Source organism: Myodes glareolus, chromosome 11, assembly GCF_982192425.1.
Source record: "Myodes glareolus chromosome 11, mMyoGla1.1, whole genome shotgun sequence".
Lineage (NCBI taxonomy): Eukaryota > Metazoa > Chordata > Mammalia > Rodentia > Cricetidae > Myodes > Myodes glareolus.
In genome coordinates, this window is record NC_142036.1 from 6,387,802 (window position 1) to 6,411,030 (window position 23,229).

The 23,229-nt window shown below is 38.5% G+C and overlaps 1 gene segment (V, D, J or C); it reads right to left on the minus strand.

Annotated features, from left to right (window-relative positions):
* Positions 1–462: 462 nt before the first annotated feature.
* The window catches only part of LOC148120320 (immunoglobulin heavy variable 1-84-like), a 192,779-nt gene continuing 170,012 nt past the window's right edge, over positions 463–23,229 (minus strand). The window contains 1 exon segment of the V gene segment in view: positions 463–803. Coding sequence covers positions 478–803 — 326 coding nt within the window.

Consider the following 23,229-nt stretch of genomic DNA (forward strand, 5'->3'; position numbering starts at 1 on the left):
TTTAATTATGTTTTGTCAGCTTATAAGATTTACCCTTATGTGGTAGTACATTATGATGTAAATAAATCTTCGTTTCTGAGAAACTGAAATTCTACTACACAGCAGAGGTAGAATTAAAAAACACACATTCATGCCACTTAAAACTGTGTGAGGAGTTTTGGATAGGTAATATGCTGTTTAGGAAACTTTACTGATAAAATCATACTATATGCATTTCAAAGCAACTCCAAAAAGTTCAAGTCTCTTCAAATCCAGAGATAATTCTGTCACTATGCTTCAACACAATTTTCCCTTCTTTAGTGTTTTATTACAGAGAAACATGTAAATGGAGGTCAATTAGCATCATTCTATTTATAGAGAAGAAGGTAGAAAAACAGACACTCAGAAAGATTATTTCTGTGGAAATCTTCAGGCTAGTCGTCTCTGTCATCTCAGTCCCAGGACAACTTTCTGCTCCTCCAGGTTTTTCTGACACACTCAGGATGTGGTTGCAGCACTGTGTCTTGTACAGTAATAAACCGCAGAGTCTTCAGATGTCAGGCTTCTGAGCTCCATGTAGGCTGTGTTGGAGGATGTGTCTGCGGTCAGTGTGGCCTTGCCCTGGAACTTCTGATTGTAGCCAGTTCTACCATCTGCAGGATCAATCCATGCAATCCACTCCAGGCCCTGACCAGGACTCTGCTTCACCCAGTGAATATAGTAACTAGCGATATTGTCAGAGGTCCTGCAGGACAATTTCACTGAGGTCCCAGGCCTCACAAGCTCAGGCCCAGACTGCTGCAGCTGTACCTGAGAGTGGACACCTGTGTAGAAAAGACAGTTTAGGTTTCATTGTCACCTCAGTCCCTGTTTCCTCTCCAAATTTGGAACTGGAATGCCCCTTTACCTGTAGTTAGTGAAATGAGGAAGAGAGTGCTCCAGCTCCACTCCATGGTAAGGACCTGTGTGCTCTGTGACTGTGGAGAGGGCACTTATCATATGTTGTTCTGGGGTGTGGACATCTCTATATTTACCATGTGATTTGTATATTCATGAACAGTGTACCTCTTAGATAAGATCCTAGTACAGCTTTGGAAGAAAGAGATAGGTACCTTGGGTCAGGCAGGAGGATGCCAAAGTCCAGTTCTAATCCTGTCTGCATAAATGAAGCAAATACTATATCCCCAAGCCTTTTGTAGACCTGTGAATGTAACATCAAGACATAAGCTCACAGTTTACAATGTGACTTGAGCCATAGACAGTTGTTCCTCTTGTGACAAAAGATTTACAGTTAGTAGTTGTGAAAAGGATTTCAAAACTCATAAATTAAGAGAACTTCTAGTCTTTGTTCATATACATGGCATTAGCAAGTGTTTTTGCAAAAGATTGCATTCTAAAACACCTACACAAATGATCAAAAGTGAAAATTTCTCAGAAATTTTTGCACACAAATGTTATTGCAGCACTGTCTACAGTAGATAAATTATAAAACCAAACTATATGTCTTTGAACAAATGACTTTATAAAGAAAACAAGATATATATATGCTTAAAACATGGTCTATTCATCAGTAATGTATAAGGAACTTATATCACTTTGAGAAAAATGAATGCAATTGGTGAAGACATTATTAAGTAATTTAAGACCCACTAAGAAACAGATATTTTCTGAGTTTAATTTGTAGTCTTTAGAAATCTTATAGCTAGAAATAATTGTGAATGCACATATGTAAGAATGTAGAACTGAAAATGTCCAATGAAATAAAATTGTCAAATGGATGTGGAGGGGAAAGAAAATGCTAGGATGACTTTATAGGTTAAATACGTACAGTGGATATTATACACCTATATGAAAATTCTAAACATATGGAATATTGCTATTTCAGAATGATTTTTTTCATCCCTTGAAATTTTCATTTATGAATGCAATATTCTTGATCATATTCTCACCCACTTTATCCCTCGTGCTCCCCTTATGATCTCCCAAAACAAAAGATCTTTCTTCTAACATATTGATCTCTTTTGTTTTATTAATGAATAACTCAGTATGTCTAATAAATGCTATCTATATGGATATGGTGGGTGATATCTACTAGGTCATGAGTAATCGCCAAGTCGCCATATTTCTAAAAAAAAAAAACAAAAACAAGTGATTCTAACTTCTTAAGCATTCTTCCAGTCTTAACATCATTTTAGCTTACAGTGATCCATGGGGTGTCCTTCCTCCACCTGTGTTGTAGTCTTTTAAGATATACTTTGTTCAGTACAGGGAGGAGACAGGGCACACATGTGCCAAGGAATTTAGAAGACAACTTAAGGAATTCAGTTCTCTTCTTCTAAGAGGTGGCTTTCAGAAATCAAACTAACATTGTCAGTTTGGCCAAAAGACATGTTTACCTGCTTAACCTTTCCACAGGCTTTCACTGTAATTTTAATTTATCTGATTTTGTGCAGGTCTTATGCTGATAACAATAACTGCTAAGAGGTCATTTGTGCAATGAGAACACTTCAATATCTGTGGATAGAATTCCATGACTTTCAACCTCATTCTCTGAACATTACATTTTTTCTTTTCTCTGTTTCATGATGATCCTTGATTTTGGGAAAGGAGGGGGTTGACATAGAGGATTCACTGTGGCTGAGTACTCAGTCATTCATTCTCATCAATTTGACCAGTCATGAATGTCTACAAAGATCATTGCACACTGTACACAGATGCTTCCATGATCAAGACGGTAAGCAACACTAATCTATTATATATAAACATGTATATTTATAGGCAGTTAGACAACATGACCATTAGTAATACAACTAGAGTCTACTAGGGCTATATCATTCCTAGTAATGAGTTTTTGAACAAGTTCACCTGGGATGAAATCTTTAATGTGGAGCAGGTCACAATTCTAATTAGCAAGCGGTTATTCGGCGTGTAACAAGCATCGCTAGTTGGTAACTCTTACCTGGAGGATGATAGAGAGGACTGCAAGGCCTGGTACTCTGTGAGATTATTGATGTCTTTATCTCCCTGCATGTTTTATAGTACCTTCTTATATTAGAAAACATAACCAGCAGAAAGAATTTCCTGTTTAGTTCTAGATTGGATTCCCTATGGCCTGCAACCAAAGTCCTTAGTTCACTCATGAAATTCAGATTAAAACATCTCCAATGAAAAATTATTCACTCAATGAGAATGACTATAAACAAGCAAATAAAAAACAACAAATGCAGGTATGCATGTAGGAAAGGGTACAGTCACATGATGAAGTAAGTGTAAATTTTTGTAGAGACTTTAGAAATCATGATGCTGATAGCTAAAATTATCCTGTACAATAAAAGAACTTCTGGAGGTATCACCATCCCTGATTTCAATCTGTACTGTAGAGAAAAGTAATAAAAATTTTGTTGTATTGACATAAAAACAGACAGATTGATCAATGGAATTGAACTGAAGGCCCAGAAGTAAATCCACACACATATGGACACTTGAATTTTGAGAAGGAAGAAAAAAATTTATACAATGGAAAAAGAAAGTATCTTCAAAAATGGTGGTCTAAATGGATGTCAGCATGTAGAAGAGTGCAAACAGGTCCATATCTTTCACCCTGCACAAAAGTCAAGGCAAAGTGTTTAAAAGACCTCAATATAAAACCAGATACACTGCACCTGATAGATGATCAATGGGGGAATAGCCTTGAACACATTGGCACAGGAGAAAATTTCCTGAATAGAGTATCAACTGCACAGGCAATAAGATCGCCAATTAACAAATGGCACCCGATGAAAATAAAAAGCTTTTGTAAGGCAAAGGAAAGTATCAAAATAACTATATGGCAGTTTACAGAGCTCAATAAAAATTAATAAAATAGGAAAAACTTCAATAAATTCAATATTGGGGAAGCACGTTAAAAAATTTTAAACATTGTTAGCCATCATGAACACTGACGGGACACTGACGCTGTCACTCAGAGGTCTCCAATACAAAATAACTCTGAGTTTCCATCTTACAACTGTCAGAATGACTAACATTAAAATCACAACAACACATAATGCTGCAGAGGATATAGAGCAAGAGAAACTCTCTTCCACTGATGATGAGAGTGAAAACTTGTGCAGACACTTTGGAAATCAATATGTCATTTTCCCAGAAATGGGGAAGCTCTACCTCAAGATCTACCTATACCAACCTCGGGCATATACCCAAAGGACACTCCACCCTATCACAATGATATTTGCTCAACTATGTTCATAACAGCATTATACTTAATAGCCAGAAACTGGAGACAAATTAGATGGCCCTAAAACAAAGAATAGATAAAGAAATTGTGATACATTTACACAATGAAGGAATACTCAGATATTAAAAAATGACATCATGAAACTGTGGACAAATAGAACTAGAAAAATTCATCCTGGGTGAGGTAACCATGACTTCAAAAGACAAACATGGTATGTACTCACTTGTAAGTGGATATTATCTGTAAAGGAGGACCGTGTTAAAATCCAAAGGTAATCAAAGTAACAAGAAGAGATCAAGGGGTAACACATGGATCGCCCAGTGATGGGGAAATAGAATAGACATCTTGGTTGGAGGTGAGGCTTAAGTGGGACAGGAACAGAAGGGGTCAAGTGTAGGGAGGATGGAGAGGAGAGAGTGCTGGGAGAGACAACTGGATTGGGGAGGCATCTCGGGAACAAGATAGACAATGATCACAAAAGAAATTCCCTGGAATCTATGAAGGTTACCCTAACAATGGGAGATACAAAATCTTAACTGACAATCTCCAATAGCCAGGTAAGACTTTCAGTGGAGGGTCTGGGATACCAATTCATCTACAAAACCTCCAGCCTACAATTTGCCCTTAGTACATGATGTGCCAGGGTATAGGTGGCACAAAAATTGTGGGAGTGGTCAAGCAATGAATGGTCCAGGTTAAGACCCATGGCATGCAAGGGAGCCCACCCATAACCCTGATTGGAGGGTCATGATACAGAGGATGGATAGCCCCATGACCTAAAATAAAACTACACGACTGTGAAAATTAATGAAGTGATTACTAATGCTATTCTGCTATACTCATAGATTGATACCTAGCCCAGTTGTCATCAGTGAGGCTTCACAAAACAGCTTATGGAAACTAATGAAGAGACCCACAGTCAAACATTAGGTAGACTCAGGGAATCCTGTAGGGTGGGGGGAAGAAAGGTAGATACCAGAGGTGTCATGACCACTACAAGGAAAACCAAAGAATCAATATAAGCTCATAAGTGCTCACAGAGTCTTAATTGAAAAGCAGAGCCTGCATTGAGCTGACCTAGGCCCTCTGTATATGTTACAGTTATGTAACTTGGTCTTCTTGTAGATGCGATGTTTTATCAATATCCATGGGAAACCTGCCCTCCACTGTATAGAAATGGAGACTGGATGGGGGAACTGGGGAAAATGTAGGTAGATATTGAAGGAAGAGGAAAGAAGGAAAACAGTTTAGTGGGATGCTGATGGCTATCATAGGTGATAATAGAGAAATACTTTTCAAATTAAGCAGTTTAGATTCACAGAGACATCAGGTTCTCATCAGGGAATTCATTCACAAAGTCCTGGACTCTATGAGATTGTGGAGAAATGATAAGGACATCTTCCCCTAAGGTGGATAAATTGAGTATCACAATAAGTAACAGGCTTGTGATTACAGGGAAAGTTATTCAGACTGGAGAAGACTATGTGAAATGCTTAAACTCCGAATCTGTTTCTCAAAGCACATAAATATTGATTGTATTGATGAATCAGTATTTTTAATAACACAACAGCAATATTGGTAATATCCTAGGAGTTAAACATTTATTTAATTTGTGATCAAACATTTCTGTTCCAAAGTGTTGACCCAATTATGACAGACACAGGTGTTGACACTGACAATAGCAGGGGGATATGTGGGTCAACGTTACAAATTTAAAACTGATTTTTGCAAGCATGGTGATTAGGAATTTCTTTATGCAATAAGTATTAATTTTTGTCAAATATTTATTTCATCAATACTTAATCACAAGTTTTGAGCAAGTCTTTAGGTTACCCTTTCCTGTTCTCTCATCCCAAGACAGTCTCCTGCTCTTTCAGAGTTTCTGAAACAGCTCAGCTGTGGACATGACACCACTGTGTCTTACACAGTAATAGATGGCAGACTACTCATATCAGGCTTCTGAGCTCCATGTAGGAAGTATCAGGCATTGTGTCTACATACAGAGGAACTCTGTCCTCAAACTTCTGTCCATGTTTTGTTCTAATAATGCTTGGGAGTTTCCACCTAATCCTTTCAATCCCATGTCCAGTGTTCTACAATACCCAGTGGGGAAGATATGAGTAAATATCCTTGCAGGACACATTTAATGTGCCTCCAGGATTCCTAGGTTCAGCCACAGGTTGCTGTATGTGAATATAAGAGTAGACAATTTGGAAAGAATGCCTTTGTAACCTCATACTGTGGCTTCACACCAAACCCGGTTCTGGGAACACACTTACCTGTAGGTAGAGAATGATCTAACTGCAGTCCATGCTAAGAACCTGTGTGCTCAGGGATAGTGAACAAGAGAATATAAATGTGTCACTATGGGGTAGATGAACATAACTGTGTTTAAAAACATAATTTCTGAAATTTACACATGAAAAACAGCTTTTCTTCAATCAAAGCAGGAATCTGTTGGACAGAGAAAAATAAATGTTTTCTGTGTTAGTCACTGGGATGGAGAATTTCAAGTCCTAAACCTGTCTGGGGAAATGCATTCCGTGTTCCATTATTGCACCTTTGCAGACAGAGCTCTCCCATCCCACTGAGAACAAAGTCATTACATCCATGTTTGTTAATGTGACCCACATGTAAATGGTTCATGGATCATCTGGTTCTCCTCAGAGTCCACCATAACAGTGATGCTGTGAAGATGCATTGACCATCCTGCCCCCAACAGAAACTAGCATAGAACACTGGAAACTGCCGTCATCCATTCATTAACAGTGGTCTGCAGAACTGTGGATAAACCTGAGGTATCAATTGTGTCTTTTTGGGACAATTTCCCCCAAAATATTCCCCATGATCCTGAGGCCCAAATATTCTTAACCTATAATAATGAGTGGTTCGTGACCTAGTTTCTTATCCAGTGGCAATAGGCTAATTTCAATTTAGCTCATATTTTACAATTTGATGTCACGTATTGATTGTATTAAACAAAGAAGCTCTCAAGTATTGTAGCACAGGGATCTCACATTTCAACTACTCCACAGTCTTTGAATACAATGATGTTGACAATGGAATTCACAGGAGAAATCAGTCAGTGCACAACTTCCTTATCAGGTTCTGCTCTCTTTTATTTCTCAGGCATTCGTGGATGGACCTACAGTGCCACCTGCTGGTTTGAAGAATCAGCTAATACAAGTTTATATATGAGTTCACACACCGTGCCCAAACTATGACTCTGACGTCTGTCTTCAGTGTCCTAAGGTGACGTTGAGTAGATGATTCAAGGAAGAATGGTGAGCTGTGCATAGCCGTTTTCCACATCTCCACAAAACCCACTCCTTTCTTTAGGTGTTGAGAGATCTATCTGTAGCAGTCATCACTGATGATGAAGTTGATACACAGCTCTACTGATGATGGGAGTCTACAAGCACTCCATCTGGCCAAAATCAAAACACACTTTATAAGAAAGATGACCAGCAGGAATCCAATGGCCTGTGAGAGTTGGTGCTGTATCAGTATAGGTTCACATTCTGTTAATACTTGAGACTGTAGGACAGGTTTCTGAGACCATGAAGGAAGTAAATATGGGACCAAGGAAAATGTATGATCTCAGATCCTACCTCAATTAGAAAGTGCATTGATTGGCTTAATGATTTTTGTGAAAAGTACTTTACTAAAACGAACTTTCAGGAATTACGCTCATGTGGCTGTGCATTTCTATACAAATCTTACATTCTAAGACACTGGACTTCTGCTGGACGACAGAGCCAGACTTAACTATACATATGATGTTAAGTAACATTTAAGAGCATGAAAATGGTTTTGTTTAGCTACACTTTATTTATTGACCTCTTATTTGCCAAATTTGTATTTATTTTATTGAAAGTTACCCTGCCAAAGGGCCCAGTTTTTAATAATCCGGAGGTATTTTTTCATAAAGCGTAATCCCAGCTTTCAGTTTTTATTATTTTATTAAGGAACATACTTGTCACTGGAGATGGTCATTGGTGAAGAGATTGTCACAGTATGATATAATGAGAACTTATTCAATCAGCATCATATTATTTATGTTTGTAATATGAAAAAGTTTAGAAAACTAAAGTATTATGAGAATGAGGCAGAAAATGGACACTCAGATGATTATTTAGGAGCAAGTCTCCAGTCTAATATTCTCTATCATCTCTGTCCCAGAACTGCTTCCTGCTACTCCTGGGCTTCTGACAGTCTCAGGATATGGCTGCAACAGTGTCTCACACAGTAATAGACTGCAGAGTCTGCTGCTACTGAGCTCTATGTAGGCTGTACTAGAAGATGTGTCTGCAGTCAGCGTGTTCTGTCCCTGGAACTTCTGAGCATATTTAGTTTAACAGTCTTCAGGATCAATTCATCTAATCCACTCCAGGCCTTGTGCAGTCCTCTGCTTCTCCCAGGTAGTAAAGTAGTCAGTGAAAGTACAGCCAAAATCTTACAGGACAACTCACTGGGGCTTCAGGTTTTCCCATCTCAGGCCCAGACTGCTGCAGCTGGGCCTGGGAGTGGACAGCTGTGGAGGAAAGGCTTTTTAGGTGTCACTGTCACTTCAGTCCCTCTTCCTTCTGCAGGTTTGGAACTGGAATGCCCCTTACCTGTAGTTGTGACATGAGGAAGAGAACAATTCAGCTCCATCCCATGGTGAGGACCTGGGTGCTTGGTGACTGTAGAGAGGACAAGGATTATATGTTCGTCTTGGGTGTGGACATTCCAGTATTTACCATAATATTCAGGTAATTTGCATATTCATGAGCAATGATCTTCTTAGATAAGGACCTACTCTAGCTGGAGAAGTTGGAGGCAGCACACTTGGATCAAATCACATGATACTGAGCTCTAATTTGATTCCTGTCTGAAGAAATACATCCCACTCAACTTCCCTCAGCTCTGCAGATGCTTTGGGTGTTACATCAGGACCCAAGCTCACAAAAGATTTCTGACCTGAGGCAGTTGTTCTACTTTGTAACATGGTTATCAGATTGATGCACAGAAGGAAATCGTGATGATGATGGTGGTGACTGGAAATTTCAAAATCTGCTAAGTTTTCAGAATTCATAACCTCCTTTCAGATACTTCAATCAATATTGTCATTCCAGATGATTGAAAACAAAAAAACTTACTGAAATTACCTAAAAGGAACACTTCTCAGAAATGTAAATACATTGTTGTTTATTCAGCACTATCTTCAATAACTTAAAGAAATAAACCCCATGTCTATCATTAGATGATTGCATCAAGAAGATATGGATATACATGCAACAGAAAAGGAGTATTTCATGTGAAAGAATAAGGAAATTATACCACTTTTAGGAAAATTGTAGCAAACTGGAGATAACTGTATTAATTAAGATTATCTCTGAAAGACAGACATATGAGACTCTAATTTTTAGAAATTGAATAGGTACACAGAACTATTTATACAAATATATAACAATGTATAAATGAAATTGTGTAGCAGAATACAGCAAAAAAAACAGGAATGTCAAGGAAAAGAAGGGTAGAAATTTTGGGGAAATAAACAGAATGTACAATCTTAAGGTATAAAATTATAAACATATATGAAATTGTTATTTTCATATTTTCAAATAATTTTACATATAATATTCTTAGAGATTTCCAATCATGTATTAAATATATTGTGATTCTGTCTATCCCCAACTGTGTCCCACTGATTTTCCTTAAGACCTTTTAATAAGTCTCTCCTCCAACTTCTTGACCTCTTTCTTTCATAATAACAGACTGAGTCCTATCAGTGCTAGCTATAGACAAACATGTTGTCATTCACTAGTGCATAAGGAAGCTTTAAAAGCCTTCCTAAACAAAGTGATTGTATTTTTCTCATCAGTCATCAAATGCCATTAGACCCAAAGCCTGGTGGGGCCCCCAAGAGTCCCTCCTCATCACGTTGTAATGTTATTTTAAATATTACTTCAATTTTTAATTCTTCTCTCATATATTACATCTTGACCACAGTTCCCCCTCATTGTCAATGAAATGCAAGTATTGATTCACACACCACCTATCTGCATGCCCATCTCCTCATCCTCCAGTGCTGTTATTATGAATTCCAGGAATGTATTAAAGAGTACTGAGGACAGGAAACATCCCACAACACGCCTACATTTATCTTAAATTCATCACTTAGTTCTCCACAGACTTTGACTAACGCAAAGTTATCTTTATAGGCATTTTCTTGTGTTCTGACGATTTTCTCTCTGTACCCATAGAATCTCATTATCCTTTCCTTCAAATGCTATCAAATACCTTCCTGAAGTCGATGCAACAGACATGCAAGTCTTTTCCAAATTCTTCATATTTTTTCTTCCAGGTACCTCAAAGTGAAGATATGATAATTTGTGCTATAAATCCACACTGGGCCTCTGCTAGGATTTCCTCTGCTCTGGCCTTGGTCCTTTTCAGCACAATGGGGGAGAAGACCTTACTGAAAGATGTTCACTAACTGAAATATCTTACTGATGATCATCACTACTTGCAGAAAGTCCAAATGAGCTGCAGACCGTGGTAGATAGAGTGGTGGAAATAAACAAAAAAAATTATATGAAAGTAAGCATCAAGGACTGAGATACAATACATGGGAAGGGCACACGAGGATTTTAACATTGTAATAAATAATCAGCATTTCAAAAAACAGACAATTATTTCTATCAGGGAGGAAACCTCATTTCAAAGGAGGGAAGTATTTCAGATATCAAGAGGTGGATAGCCATAGTGAGGGCTGCATTCCAGACACTAGAAAAAGTTTGGTCAGCATGAAGCATAACGACAACAACAAAATTACAAATATATGAGATACTTGTCTTGAGCTGCTTTCTTTACAACTCTGAAACTTGGGCAATTAAATGCTCCTCAGGACAGAGACTGAATGTGTTAGAGATAGCATTTCTCAGAAATATTCTAAGAATCAAATGAAGAGATTGACTACACAGTGATGACATTAAGAAACATCTCCACCTACAGAAGGAAATAAACTACAGGATACAGCAATGGGGCTTGAGATATTTTGCCTATGTTATGAGAATGACTGATGGCAGATACCCAAAAATGACACTGCTTAGAGGAGTGCACAGGGCAAAGTGAAGAGGAAGACTCAAAAATGTTGGATAAACAGCATAAGGAAGACAGTGGAAACTTTTGTGTTCCACACCCAAGCATCTAGCACTGCCCAGGATAGGAACAACTGGAGAATTGCAGTAAGCATGCTGTCCATGCTTATTTGAGCATTGCTGGGATATAAATAATGATGACAATTCCCCTTCCCCCCATCCTCTTACCCATACTCCGCCCTCTTCCCCACATGCCTCCCCTGAGAAAGGAGCAGGCATCCTAGGGATATTTAACAAATGGTACACAGTAAGCTACAATAGAACCAAGCACATCTCATTATATAAAATCTTGATTAGACATCTCAATAGGAAGAAAGGGGTCCTCCAAGTAGTCAAAAGAGACAGAGAGAGGACCTATTCCCAGTTATTAATCACACAAGTGCTCCAAGCTCCTCAACAATAACTCATATGCAGATGACCTAAGTTAGGTCCCTAGAGGCACCCTGAATTCTGCCAGCCATATTTGTCCCAGTCAGTAGATTGACGAGCCAATATCTCATGGTGTTCATGACTCCTCTGGTGTAGTGGCAGCAATGATGGGCATGGCAGCAAAAGGAGCGTAAAGTGTTAGTGCTTGCCCAAACCCAGGTAGCTTCATTAGGATTTCAGTTCCTAGACCTGGAATTCCAATCCAAGTTTTGGTCTGGGTTGTTGACTAAAAAGCCTCAGTGATAAAGTCAAAGGACTCAATATTGGTTTGTGTAGGATCCCTTCATCAGTTGGTGCTGATCTATAAATAAGAGCTAAAGTATCTTTTTGCATTCTAAGTTAGCATTTTCAAAAGCCAGAGATTCAATGAGTACTTCTCTGGCTTCTAGATGTGCTACCCCTATCTAACAGCTTTAGTTAATCTTCATAAAGATTAACTAAAAGGATCTCTTGGGCTTTATATAACCTTAGTATGTAATTAACTTATTTTCTAGGTTCTTGAATGTTGTCCCAACCATTCATGACTGCTATATGGCATATGGACAAGATGTAATCATTGTATATATCTTGCCTATCTGAATCAGAATAAGGGCCCTCACCAAGAATCTGATCTTGAAGACCTCAAAACCTCTGACTCTACCTTGATCTTCAAGGGCCTTAGTTTCTTTTCTCCAAAAACACTTCCACTGAAGCTGTGGCCCATGGTCTAGTATAGCTGAGACTATTTGAAACCAATCATGTGAAATAACCTTATTTCTTGAAGCCCATGTCTTTATCAACTCCCTCATATATGGTGAAAACATGCCATAAGATACAATTGCTTGCTTAATATCTTTCAGAGCTTTCATATGTTAGGTTCCCATTTACATTCTATAAACTGTTGTGGGAACTCCTTCAGACAATAGCATTTAAGATACCAGCCATTTGGGGCATATTCTCACGTACTATAAGTGCAGATGAAAAACATGTGCAACTCCCATTTTTCTAGATTTGGTTCCAGTTCTCAGCACATGCAGAGGTCTGTGAATAGCTACCCTACTATGAGTTTACCCCCAAATAAGTAAATATTTGCTCTAGTCTATTCTGAGCCATTGTGTGACTTTTTGATACTACTTTTAGATCCCTTTTGGGTATTGTGTATTTGGTGACTTTTTATAGGTAGCAACAGCAAAAGTAGCAGAAACTCTTGGTAAGTGATCTCTGACTCTGAAAGGTGCGGGAGGTGTTAAATCTTCACTTGTCTTTTGCCTGTACCTTCTCTCCTTGCTTGCTAGTTCTGACAAGTTCCCAAATTGATTCAAATCTTTTTATCACTGTCTTTTATAAGGTCTGAATCTATTGGCCTGTGAAAATTTCTAATGATTTCATCAAATCCAACAATTCCTAGTTCTCATTCTGCACATGTGATTTCAAGTTTTTTTTAAATTTTTCCATTAATGATATCTTCTCATCCTTAAAGATTATTTGAATGGCATGTAGATTGCCTTCCATGAGGTATGTTCTATCTGATAGGTTATCATAACTTTTTAATGATTTGATTGTCAATTTCAATAGTATGAATCCTTTCAGATAATCTCTCAGTATCATTTGGTATGGTTTCATAGCCCATTGACATGGAATCAATTTTGCCTGTCAATTTGTGGTTACTACTTTCAGTGGTATGAAACCTTTCTGACACCTTCTTATTACTAGTCTGTAAGGTCTGTATCATTTCTAAAAGCCTCTCATTCTTGGCTCTATTATCAAACTTTTTCCTTAAAGATATAATATGAATTATCAAACTGAGAACAACTGTGACTAAGAGTGTATACACCCCAGTTAGGTCACAGACCTCTCCTAGAATTTCATCCATAACAGAAATGAAAAAAAAATTAAATTCCTGAGTGGGGATATTATCAAACATTATCTTTGAAGTGATTTACAAATTCAAAAAAAATATAGTTAGCAGATGACTGACCTCTGTTAAAATCCTGCCTTCGTTGATACTTTTAAGGGTTTATAACAACATGAGCCAGAAAACTCTGTTTATTTTTGAAGCAGAACTCAAAAACAAATTGAACAGACTTTTGTTAAAGAGACACAGGTCAGGAAGGATGTACAGAAGTTGCCCATGGGATACAAAAGTCAGGAAAACTGTGGAAGCCACGTAGGTAGCTGCACACATGAGGCTTGGGACAAGCTGCCAAACTGCAGCAGCCACAGGAAGCAGTGGGCAGGGTTTCAAGAAGCTGTGTGGGTGCCACACACTAACACTAGTGCACCCAGCACCCGTCTGCACTGGCTTATCATTTTCTCCTACCCGCCCTATTCTTGCTGCCACTACACTCAGGTTTCCCTAATATTTCCTTCTTCCCCTCTATATGACTACTTGAACTCCACTTATTGTTTGGCTGTGTCACTGTGAACCTGTTCTCATAAGTTGCTGGATGAAGTCTCTCTGGTCTCTTTCACGATGATTGGGTTAGATTCCGGTCCCAGAAAACTCTCTGGGCAGGACAAACTACCTGTAGGTCAAAGGTTTTCTGACTGCTTTGGTATCTGATCCTTTCACTTTAGGCCTTGCATGGTTACAGAAGATAGTGAATTCACTAAACCAAATACAATGGAAAATTCATGCCATCTATGAAGTTAACCCTAGCAAAGACTCTTAGTAATGGGAGACATAGAGCCTGAACTAGCCATGTTACATTTTGTTTATTGCTGAAATCAAGGCAAAAATTCAGCAAGCTGCACATAAGAATCTTGAAGAACAACTTGTGCAATTGAATTCTCATTTCCTCCAAGTAGTCCAAGCTTCCAAAATAATACTGCTAAGCTTGACTTAATTAAGGTCCTCTGCTGGTAATTATAGCTGCTGTGTGTTCATGTGTACAAAGTTCATGTCAGGTCCTAGAGACAATATTTCAAGGCTGTAAATTCCATATTCTGGGTCTTAATGCTTTCTAGTCTTTTTTATGAGAGTCCTTGAGTTGTGGGTGGAAAGTAAACAAAGATGACTCATCTATGGATGAATAGTCAGTCATATTCTTAGCACTTTGACCAAATGTGAATGTCTGTATTTATCATTACATGTTACATATGGAAGTTTCTGTGATCAAGGCAGAAACCAAAACTAATCTATTGGGTGTAAACATAAATATGTATGAGACAGATTGATGACAAGGCTATTAGCAAAAGTATTAGCAAAGGTCTAATAGGGCCTATGTCATCCCAAGCCATATTTACCTGGGATGAAGACTTCCCTGTGAATCAGGCAATGAATACAATTAGAAATCAGTTAATCACTAAATAAGAGTCAGGTACTAGAGTGTACATCCTACCTGAAGGCTAATACTGTAAACTGTAAGGTCTGGTACAGAAATACATTTTATTAGAAAGGCACTTACACATCAATGTTCATTGTCAATATATTCACAAAACCTAGGAAACAGAATCAGCCTAGATTTTGAACAAAGAACAAATATATTTTGAAAAGTGGAGGCAGGCGGGCCCTTTGTCTCCCGGGTCCCGGGAAGACCAGCTAGCCCTGTTGCACTGCTGAGCAGTTCTTCCCAGAGAGGGCTGAGGAGCTCTATCCAGAGAGTGCTGTGAAGCCCTACCCAGAGAGTGTTGAGGAGTTCTATCCAGAAAGTGCTGAGAAGTTTCATCCAGAGTGGAGGAGATGGGCAGGCGCCAATGCAAGAATTCCTCCAACAACCTGAAAGGCAACATGACATCTCCAGAATCCAGGGAGCTCGAAACTAGAAGAATTGAACACCCTACTCCAGAAGAAATAGAAGAAATCGACTCTAAGCACTTCTTTATGAAAATTATAGAGGAACTTAAACAGGAGGTGAAAATCTGCCGTAAAGAAATGGAAGATAAGTATAACAAAAAGATTGAGGAAATGAGTAAAGAAATGGAAGAGAAATACACCAAAAAGTTTGAAGAAATGAGTAAATCCGTAAATGACATTCTGGGAAACCAAGATAAAACAATCAAACAGGTAATAGAAACAGTTCAAGATATGAAAACTGAAATGGAGTCAATGAAGAAATCACAAACCGAGGGCCGGCTGGCTATGGAAAATCTAGATAAACAAACAGAGACTTCAGAAACAAGCATAACCAATAGAATACAAGAGATAGAAGAAAGAATCTCAGACTCTGAGGACACCATAGAGAAATTAAACACTCTGATCAAAGAAAACAGCAAAACCAACAAATTCTCATCACAAAACATTCAGGAACTGTGGGACAAAATAAAAAAACCTAGTCTAAAAATAATAGGAGTAGAAGAAGGAGAAGAATTGCATTTCAAAGGTGCAGAAAATATACTCAACAAAATTATAGAAGAAAACTTTCCCATCCTAAAGAACGATATTCCTATGAAGGTGCAAGAAGCATACAGAACACCGAATAGACTGGATCAGAAAAAAACATCCCCTAGTCATATAATAATCAAAACACAAAGCATTCAGACTAAAGAAAGGATATTGAGAGCTGCAAAGGAAAAAGGTCAAGTAACTTATAAAGGTAAACCTATCAGACTTACACCAGATTTCTCTATGGAAACCATGAAGGCCAGAAGGTCATGGATAGAGGTTCTGCAGAAACTAAGAGACAATGGATGCAAGCCCAGACTACTTTACCCAGCCAAGCTATTGTTCACTATCAACGGAGAAAACAAAATATTCCAGGATAAAAACAAATTTAAACAATACGTAGATACTAATCCAGCCTTACAGAGAATATTAGAAGGAAAATCACAACCCAAGGAATCCAACATTCCCAACACTGCCTACATTAACTCAGACATCTAGCGACCCTTCACAAGCACAATTCAAAGAAGGAAAACACATACACTCTACTACCCAAAAAAATGAACGGAGTCATCAATCACTGGTCATTAATATCACTTAATATCAATGGACTCAACTCACCTATAAAGAGGCACAGCCTTAGAGATTGGATATGAAAACAGGATCCAACATTCTGCTGTTTACAAGAAACACACCTCAACCACAAAGACAGACACCTACACAGAGTAAAGGGTTGGGAAAAGGTTTTCCAAGCAAACGGACCTAAGAAACAAGTGGGTGTGGCCATTCTAACATCTAACAAAATCGACTTCAAACTAAAATCAATCAGAAGAGATGGAGATGGACATTTCATACTCATAACTGGAACAATTCATCATGAAGAAGTCTCAATCTTGAATATCTATGCCCCTAATATAAAGGCACCCACTTATGTAAAAGAAACTCTTCTAGAACTCAAGGCAGTCAACAAACCACACACACTAATAGTAGGAGACTTCAACACTCCTCTCTCACCTATGGACAGGTCAATCAAACAGAAATATAACAGAGAAATAAGAGATTTATTGGAGGTACTGAATCAAATGGACTTAACAGACATCTATAGAACACTCCACCCAAATAGGAAAGAATATACCTTCTTCTCTGCAGTTCATAGAACCTTCTCGAAGATTGACCACATACTTGGTAACAAAGCAAACTTCCACAGATATAAAAAAAATATTAGTAACCACCTGTGTCTTGTCAGATCACCATGGATTAAAATTAGAATTCAACAACAATGGTACCCCCAGGAAGCCAACAAACTCATGGAAGTTGAACAGTCAACTACTAAATAACCCCTGGGTCAAGGAAGAAATAAAGAAAGAAATTAAAGTCTTCCTTGAATATAATGAAAACAAAGACACAACCTATTCAAACCTGTGTCAAACCTATGGGATACTATGAAAGCAGTGCTAAGAGGAAAGTTCATAGCACTAAGTGCCCAATTAAAGAAAACGGAGAAAGCACACATTGGAGACTTAATAGAAAACTTGAAAGCACTAGAAAAAAAAGAAGCTGATTCACCCAGAATGAGTAGAATACTGGAAATATTCAAAATGAGGGCTGAAATCAACAAAATAGAAACAGAGAAAACAATCCAAAGAATCAATGATGCAAAAAGCTGGTTCTTGGAGAAAATTAATAAGATTGACAAACCCCTATCCAAACTAATCAAACGGCAGAGAGAGAACTTGCAAATTAATAGGATCAGAAATGAAAAGGGGGACATAATCACAGACACAGAGGAAATTCAGAGAATCATTAGATCTTACTACAAAAGTTTATATGCCACAAAGTTGGAAAATGTAAAAGAAATGGACATTTTTTTAGATAAGTACCATATACCAAAGTTGAACCAAGACCAGGTGAACAATCTAAATAGACCTGTTAGTCATGAAGAATTAGAAGCTGTTATCAAAAATCTCCCTACCAAAAAAAGCCCCTGACCAGATGGTTTCAATTCAGAATTCTACCAGAACTTCCAGAAAGAGCTAATACCTATACTCCTTAATGTATTCCATAATATAGAAAAAGAAGAGTCACTGCCAAACTCCTTTTATGATGCTACAGTCACCCTAATACCAAAACCACACAAAGACACAACCAAGAAAGAGAATTACAGGCCAATCTCACTCATGAACATCGATGCGAAAATTCTCAATAAAATCCTGGCAAACCGAATCCAAGAACACATTAGAAAAATTATCCATTATGATCAAGTGGGCTTCATCCCAGAGATGCAGGGATGGTTCAACATACACATATCTATCAATGTAATCCATCATATAAATAAACTGAAAGAAAGAAACCATGTGATCATTTCATTGGATGCTGAAAAAGCATTTGACAAAATTCAACACCCCTTTATGATAAAGGTGTTGGAGAGACAGGGGATACAAGGATCATACCTAAATATAATAAGAGCAATATACAGCAAGCCGACAGCTAACATCAAATTCAATGGAGAGAAACTCAAAGCCTTTCCACTAAAATCAGGAATACGACAAGGCTGTCCACTCTCTCCATACCTCTTCAATATAGTGCTTGAAGTTCAAGCAATAGCAATAAGGCAACATAAGGAGATCAAGGGGATTCAAATTGGAAAGGATGAAGTTAAACTTTCGTTATTTGCTGACGATATGATAGTGTACATAAGCGGCCCTAAAAACTCTACCAAAGAACTCCTCCAGCTGATAAACACCTTTAGTAACATGGCAGGATACAAGATCAACTCCAAAAAATCAGTGGCACTCCTATACACAAAGGATAAAGAAGCAGAGAGGGAAATCAGAGAAACATCACCTTTCACGATAGCCACAAATAGCATAAAATATCTTGGGGTAACTCTAACCAAGGAAGTGAAAGACCTATTTGACAAGGACTTTAAGCCTTTGAAAAGAGAAATTGAGGAGGATACCAGAAAATGGAAATACCTTCCCTGTTCTTGGATTGGGAGAATCAACATAGTAAAAATGGCAATTCTACCAAAAGCAATCTATAGATTCAATGCAATCCCCCTCAAAATCCCATCAAACTTCTTCACAGACCTTGAGAGACCAATAATCAATTTTATATGGCAAAACAAAAAACCCAGGATAGCCAAAACAAACTTATACAATAAAGGAACTTCTGGAGGCATTACTATCCCTGACTTCAAACTCTATTACAGAGCTACAGTATTGAAAACAGCTTGGTATTGGCATAAGAACAGAGAAATCGACCTTTGGAATCGAATAGAGGACACAGATATTAACCCTCAAACCTATGAACAACTAATTTTTGACAAGGGACCTAAAGGTATACAATGGAAGAAGGAAAGCGTCTTTAACAAATGGTGCTGGCATAACTGGATGTCAACCTGTAGAAGAATGAAAATAGATTCATATCTATCACCATGCACAAAACTCAAGTCCAAATGGATTAAAGACATCAACATCAATCTGTCCACTTTGAACCTGATAGAAGAGAAAGTGGGAAGTAGTCTACAAGATATAGGCACAGGAGGCCTCTTCCTGAGTAGGACCCCAGTAGCACAGACAATAAGAGAAACAATGAATAAATGGGACCTCCTGAAGCTGAGAAACTTCTGTAAAGCAAAGGTCACTGTCAGTAAGACAAAAAGGCTGCCTTCTGACTGGGAGAAGATCTTCACCAACCCCTCATCAGACAAAGGTTTGATCTCCAGAATATACAAAGAACTCAAGAAACTAGACACTAAAACTCTAATTAACCCAATAAAAAATGGGGTACTGATCTGTGCGGGGGGCCATCCTGTCCCGCAGGAATGAACGCCACCAAAAACGAGAATTCCTTCTCTGGTCACATCTTTATTTGGAGCATTCCCTTGAGGAAAATTGGGGGAAGGGAAGATAGAGCAGGGACGAGAGAAAGCTTAGAGAGAGAGCGTTGGGCCCCGAGGCAGCTGCTTTTAAACGGTGGATCGGCTTGAACGCTGTCCTGATTGGTTAATGCCATTCTGCTGTTCTGAGCATGTGCAGGCAAGGGTGCTCAGCCCCACGTGGCTACCTCCAAACTGCAGGACCACCTGTGCCTCCAGGTGGCTCCCAACAGATCTGAACAGAGAATTCACAGCAGATGAACTTCGAATGGCCAGAAGACACTTAAGGTCATGCTCAACCTCCTTAGCGATCAGGGAAATGCAAATCAAAACCACTTTGACATACCATCTTACACCTGTCAGAATAGCTAAAGTCAAAAACACCAATGATAGCCTATACAGGAGAGGATGTGGAATGAGGGGAACACTCATCCATTGTTGGTGGGAATGCAAACTTGTGCAGCCACTGTGGAAATCAGTGTGGCGGTTTCTCAGGAAACTGGGAGTCAACCTCCCTCAGGACCCAGCAATTCCTCTCTTGGGAATATACCCTAGAGATTCCCGAACATACTACAAAACCATTTGTTGAACTATCTTCATAGCAGCACTATTTGTAATAGCCAGAACCTGGAAACAGCCTAGGTGCCCCTCAATAGAAGAATGGTTAAAAAAAGGTGTGGAACATATATACATTAGAGTTTTACTCAGCGGTAAAAAATAATGACATCTTGAATTTTGCATGCAAATGGATGGAAATAGAAAATGCTTTACTGAGTGAGATAAGCCAGACCCAAAAAGAGAAACACGGTATGTATTCACTCATAAATGGATTCTAACCATAATTAAAGGTCTTTGAGCCTATTATTCGTGATCCTAGAGAAGCTAAATAAGAAAATGAACCTGATGAAGATTATTTAGTTATCTGCCAGGTGGTAGGAAAGAGACAAGAGTCCCAGGTAACCTCGGGTGCATGGGGGGGGGGTGGGAGGGTTGTTGGAAGGGGAGAGGGTTAGAGAGAAGGGGAGGAATGGGGAAAGCTCGGTTGACCGGGATGGGGGGGAGGGAGGAAGGATGAATATGGTATCAGGGAAGAATATATTTCAACTAAGGGTGTCATTTTAGGGTTTACAGGAGACTTGATTATATATGGGATCCCAGGTCCAAGGAGAGATCTCCAGATTGTTCTCTGGACAGAGGAGCGGGTGCCTGAACCGGCCTTGGCCCATAACCATACTGATGAATATTTTGCTTATCACCGTAGATACTTCATCTGGCGAAGGACTGCGATACAGACGGAGACCCACATTGGAGCACCAGACTGAGCCCCCCAAGGTTCAAATGAGGAGCAGAAGGACGAAGAAAATGAAAAAAGAAATCAGGACTGCGAGGGATGCTATCACCCACTGATACAAGGGGACGGATCTAATGGGAGTTTACCAAGGCCAACTGGACTGGGACTGAACGAGGACGTGATCTAACCAGATTCTCTGAATTTGGCCGGATTCTCTGAATGTGGCTGATCCAAAGTCTTTCTGAAAAGTCATTGACTATGACACTGGGACTTGTTTCCTCTGCATATACTGGATTTTGGGGATCCAGTCTGTTTGGATAATCACCTTCCTGGACCTGGAGGGAGGGGGGAGGAACTTGATCTTCCCACAGGGCAGGAAACCCTGACTGCCCTAAGGGACGAAGAGGGAGGAGGAGAGGGAGTGGGGGAAGTCGGAGGGTGTTGGAAAGAGGTGCGGAAATGGAAACTTTTATAATTTAACAAAATTACTTTTTAAAAAAAAGTGGAGGCATACAGACAATGGAATATTGCTCAGTGGTAAAACAAGAATTGTTAGCTTTACATTTAAGTGGATGGAACTTGTAAAAATATGTTGTGAGGTCATCTGAGTAATTGAAGACAAATGTTTAATGTTCTCATTTATATGTGGTCCCCAGGTATGAATATTTGCTTGGTGGGTTTAATTTATAGAAGCCACGTGACTAGAAAGTAGGCAGTAGGATCTGAGGAATTAAGGAAGAGGATAGAGTAAAATAGGAATAAAATGAAACCAGCTGGGGATACTGGAGAAGGAAAGGCTCAAACATGAAACAGTTTGGGGAAAATGGAGAAATGCAGCATTGGTGTAAGGCAAACCAGAAATTAGGGATTTAAATAAAACTATGTGTAAATATATGATCTTGTAGAATAAGCAAAAAATAAATCCACAAAACACATGGAATGTGTATATCATTAGAAAACAGTAAGAATATTGATAGTAAAAGGAAAAGCACACTAAAGTAGAGAAATGTAAATTCCCCTTGTTATTTATATAAAAAACATGAGGATATAATGAACAATTCATGGTTACCTAATTCTAGATTGCAATTTCAATTTTCTTTGTGTTGACAATATTTTTATTCAGCTCTTGGTGTGGCTTTTATGTATCTGCTGATGCAGTATTTTACTAAAAAAGAATAATTAAAAATGATGAAAGCCATAGACAAAGCTGATTATATTTAGATAAGACTTTTAGTTTAGCTATTAGTATTGTCTCAATGGTCTGGTCTTCATCACATTCCATGGTTATCTGAGTCATTGCAGAAAGCTGAATGCAAAAAACATGGATGAGCCTTTTTGTATTTTGTATTTTTTTTAACCTGTGATCCTTTCTACAGAAGTATCTTCATGACTGGACAGTGCTGCTTCCAAAGACATGAGTTATGAATTGAACATCTCAGTGCCAAGCTCGGATAACTCCCTATGTTTTAGTGGTCAGAGAGACCCAATAGATGCTGAAAACAGTATGCGGTGCTGCCATTGTTTTTAATTGCCCACAAAATAACTCAATATTTAGACTTTATATCTGGGAAAAATTCAAAGACAATAGATTGTAAGAGCCAGGGCATATGAATGACTTAAGGAAACAATTTTCCAGATATAGCAGGACTAATGCACTTATGAACCTACCAAGATTGTAACAGCATACACAAGGTGTGCACAGATTTAATACAGATTGAGTTGCAAGGACACAGACATAGGTTCTTCACATGAATCAAGAAGTTTGAGCAATTGAAACTTGCTGGCAAAGGAAAAATATTTTTTTCTAAAGGTTTCTCGTTTGATACATTAACCACAATGAAGACTGGATCCATGTCCAATAGTAGAAGGCCAACACAATATGAACTCAATGGTATGTTTGCAAACATTTTCTATCGCACCAAATTTTAGTGCATTTCTTTTTGTCTGATATTATGGCTCCATAGTTGTATT